This window comes from Mus pahari, chromosome 13 (genome assembly GCF_900095145.1).
Source record: "Mus pahari chromosome 13, PAHARI_EIJ_v1.1, whole genome shotgun sequence".
Lineage (NCBI taxonomy): Eukaryota > Metazoa > Chordata > Mammalia > Rodentia > Muridae > Mus > Mus pahari.
The window spans coordinates 21,082,379-21,086,480 of NC_034602.1; the positions used below are offsets into that span (position 1 = coordinate 21,082,379).

Here is a 4,102-nt window from a genome sequence, read left to right on the forward strand (position 1 = left end):
TCTCTCTCTCTCTCTCTCTCTCTCTCCATACTAAGTAAGAGTATACCCTTTTAATCTTTACTTTGTTCTGTTTCTGTATCGCTGGCAATTCTCTTTTAACTTGAGGTTTGACTTCTTTGGTACTTTGGTGAGTTCTCAGTAAATATCTTTTCCAGCATGGCTTCTGCTTCACGCAGTGCCCACACGGTGGTAGACGTTTTCATCCTGGCGCTGCCTGCATTTTCCGTCCTACTCCAGTGTCTTCTTTGTGTGTTTGCTCTTCACCCTGAGTTCGCTCTCTCCTCTGCTGAGTTCACTCCACTACTGAAGTCCTTAACCCCAAGCTAACTTTATTCTACTTTTAATTTCTAGAGTTTCCATTTGATTATCCTTAGGGACTCAGGTTCTTTGGTAAAATGTGTATTTCTCTCTTTTCTTTGTTTTATTTTGTTTGGAAAGGTGGTGATTTTTTTTCGCTTGTTTCCTGGCAATATTTTGATTAGAAGTTTAAGACTGTATTAAAGTGAGGTGGGTGGGACACAGGTTGGGGAGGGTGGGATATTCTTCCGAGATGATATGGCTTTAAGGTGAGACAGGATGGGACTGATTTTATCTCTGGTGTGTAAGTCAATGAAAGCTTTTATTATTGGCCAGGGTCCAGCTTCCTGGGTGCATTTCCCACAGGTAGATTTTTAGAAACTACCCAAGTTTTTTTTTTAGCTCCATGGAGGGAGGCACTTGTAATAATTACTTGACACTTGGTGCTAACCCCTGAGGCTTAGGACTAAGAATACCTGACTAGTTCCAAGTACCGGTTTTTTCTGTGACCTTCACCTTCTTGGTCCCAGATGCCTTGGCAACTCTGAGCCTGCATCTTCATTTCCCAAGAACGCTATGTAGCAGATCATTAGATCTGTGCCCCATGGTCCCTGGACAGTCACTAATATGGGAGGGTGGGGAACGAAAGGAAAGGCAAACATTCCAGATGATAGCTCTTCGATGCCTACACTCAAAGGAAGAGAGTGTCTCTGGAGAAGGTCCCTGCTGGTTTACAGGGTGGGCCGTCCATACATCTGTTCCTCATGCATGAGTAACCAGCTCAGGCTGGACACAGCACATGGGGAACTGGCAGCTTTCTCTTTTGGAAGCCGTAATGGGTGGCAATCAGCACACAATAGAACAAAGCCTCCCCCCACCAGCCTTCTGTGTTATTCCTGTCATGGTTCACTGTGTGGCCGTGAGCAACAGAAGGCTTCAGAAATCAGCTTGGTTTGCTACGAACATGCGAAAGAGGTGAGACTGTGGTTTTACGGATCATGTCATCAGGGTCTTTCTGCTTTTGTTCCCCTTGCTTCAGAACCACGAGGCTGCCCAGAGATTATCAGTCACACTGTGGGGATGTCAGAGAGCCCTGTTGGACCCAAATCCACCATGCTTCGGGCTGATATGCCTGCAACACCCAACTTTCAACAGGTGTTTGCAGCATCCTGCAGGGTTTCAAGCAACGGCCCCGGACAGAGGAGAGAGAGGTAGGAAGAGAGGGGCTTTATACTGTCGTAAACTCCTCTCAAAGGCCAGAGCACTGAGCTCTGAGGGTCGAGAGGAGTGGGCAGAGCAGGAACCAACAGTGTGACCTCACTCAGACATGCCCAGGACCGTGTGCTGGACACTGTTGCTCAGGGAGCACGCCCTGAGCACGTGGAACACATAGGAAACTCTGACCTAGTGGTCCTGCAAAAAACGGAAAGGCAGAAAGGGCTGCGCCAGACCAAATGTTTGGCCTTTCTGTTTTATGAAGATGCAGGCAGGCCTTTGAAACGCAGTAAGGCCAGCTGCCATGCTGGCCCAGAGTAGAACTAAAATCCCCTGTGTTTCTTGTATAGGTTCCTGTTTCCCTTCCCATTGAAATAAAGGGGGCCAGCTGGGTGAGGTGGTGCACACCTTTAATCCCAGCACTAGGGAGGGAGGTGGAGGCAGGCCAGTCTCTCTGAGTTCAAAGCCAACCTGTTCTACAAAGTGAGTTCTGAGGCAGTCAGGGCAGTTACACAGAGAGACCCTGTCTTGAAAAACCAGCCAACCAACCAATAAACAAACAACCACAAATAAAGCAAACAAATTATGGAAGAATTAAAAGTTAAAAAAATAATAAAGGGGATTTTCTAAGGATTTGTCATCACATGTGGAATATATACCTAGTATGTCAATTTAAATACATGTATGTTGCATGAACTATATTTTTAATAGGTTTTCTAGGTTCCTGAATGTGGTAATTTCCAGTCAAATTGCTCCCCAGTCTGTAGGAGATATGGTCATTAGTTGATGTCTACGATTCTAGAGAGGAACAAACCCTACATATAATGTTTTCCCCTATGATAACTCTGACCATTTCTCAAAGGAAATAAATACATTACAGATTCCATAGCCAATCAGTGTCCCCGTCCCCACACTTGCTCTTTGGGGAACTTGTTGTTAGATTTATATCTTTATTTATTTTTATTGTATGAATGTTTTGCCTGCCTGTAGTCTGTTTGCCACATGCATGCTTGGTCCTTGTGGAGGCCAGGAGAGGGCAGCAGATCTTCTAGAAGGTGGTTGTAAGTCACTGTGTGGATACTGGGAGTCAAGCCCCGCTGCTCTGCAGAGCATCCAGTGCTTAACCACTAAGCCATCTCGTCAGGCCCTTTGGGACCATTTCTAAATGACCTGGGAGTTACATACCATGTCACCCAGTCATCTAACTAAAGGCAGACAGCATATACCACATGGATATGCTGAATAAGGAATGATGCGTGTCCTGGCCGTGAGCGAGTAGGACAGCACACGGCTCATCATCCCACTCAGAGTAACATTTAAGACTTAGCAGTTGTTTATTTCTACAATGTTCTACTGAATAGTTCTAGACTGAGGTCCACCTGGGTCACTGGAACACATGTAAGGGACGGGGGATCCTGCATCTTTCATGCTGCCCTGCAGCAAGCCCCAGCACCTACTTCCCCAGTTCTGCCTCATCTGTATCTTGTAACAGTTGCTGGGTTTGAGGCATCTGTATGTCCCTTACATTTCCCTGTGGCTGTTTTTTGTCTTTCGAACAGCCCGCCTTCTGCAGACCGCCAGTGGGTAGAGAGCAGCCCGAAGTCCACCCTCGCCCTACTGGGGAACAGCCACCCTTCTGAAAGTCCCCTCAGCACCCATGAGTTCTGTAGCTCTGGTAAGGATTCACCAGGGCTGCCCTGCTTCCAGTCCTCAGAGCTCCAGGCCTCTTTCCACAGCCACGAGCTGTCCATGTCAGAGCCTCAGGAAGCTCTGCCTCCTGCCGGCAGCCAAGCCTTCTTAGGTTTCAATACAGTCACCACAGTAACAAGTGGCCTTCCACCTGGCGAGGATGCTGGCACCTTGCTGGTTAATTCCCATGGTACATCACCGGCTCCTGGAACCCCTCTGATGACGACTACAACGACAGGGGCTGCTGACAACGGCTTCCTGCCCCACAACTTTCTCACGGTGTCACCTGGAGCCAGCAGCCACCACCACAGTCCAGGCCTGCAGAACCAGAACGTAAGCCTACCTGGGCAGCCACCCCTCCCGGAGAAGAAGAGAGCGTCAGAGGGTGATCGTTCTTTGGGCTCAGTCTCCCCTTCATCCAGTGGCTTCTCCAGCCCGCACAGTGGCAGCACCATGAGCATCCCCTTCCCGAATGTCCTTCCAGACTTCTGCAAGCCCTCAGAAGTGGCCTCACCTTTGCCAGGTATGCCTCTGCGTCTGCCACTCCCTCAGGAGAGGAGGGCTCTGCGGCTTCCTGTTTGAGCCAGTCTTCAGTGCTAAGTCAAACGTCCCGCAGGAAATGTTCAGACCCCCTGATCGCTCTCTTCCATCCTGCTTGCCTAAAGCCAGACAGACCCAGTTTTTCCGGTCAGCTTCCTCCTTAATCCACTGCAGACTCAGACCATGTCAGAAAGTGCAGATGCTGCAATAATTCTGTATTCTCTTTGACTAAAAGGATAGAGATGTTGTAAAGTTTCTTTCTTTCTTTCTTTCTTTCTTTCTTTCTTTCTTTCTTTCTTTCTTTCTTTCTTTCTTTCTTTCTTTCTTTCTCTCTCTCTCTTTCTCACAGACTACTCAGCCT

At 48.0% G+C, this 4,102-nt stretch overlaps 1 protein-coding gene across 5 annotated transcripts in view; it reads left to right on the top strand.

Moving 5' to 3' along the window:
- Tns3 (tensin 3) overlaps positions 1-4,102 on the top strand; it is a 230,283-nt gene that overhangs the window by 206,064 nt on the left and 20,117 nt on the right. For all 5 annotated transcript variants that reach the window (XM_029545266.1, XM_029545263.1, XM_029545264.1 and 2 more), the window contains 2 exons: positions 1,337-1,508; positions 3,072-3,724. In XM_029545266.1, coding sequence (XP_029401126.1) covers positions 1,337-1,508; positions 3,072-3,724 — 825 coding nt within the window. The remainder of the gene's footprint in view (positions 1-1,336; positions 1,509-3,071; positions 3,725-4,102) is intronic.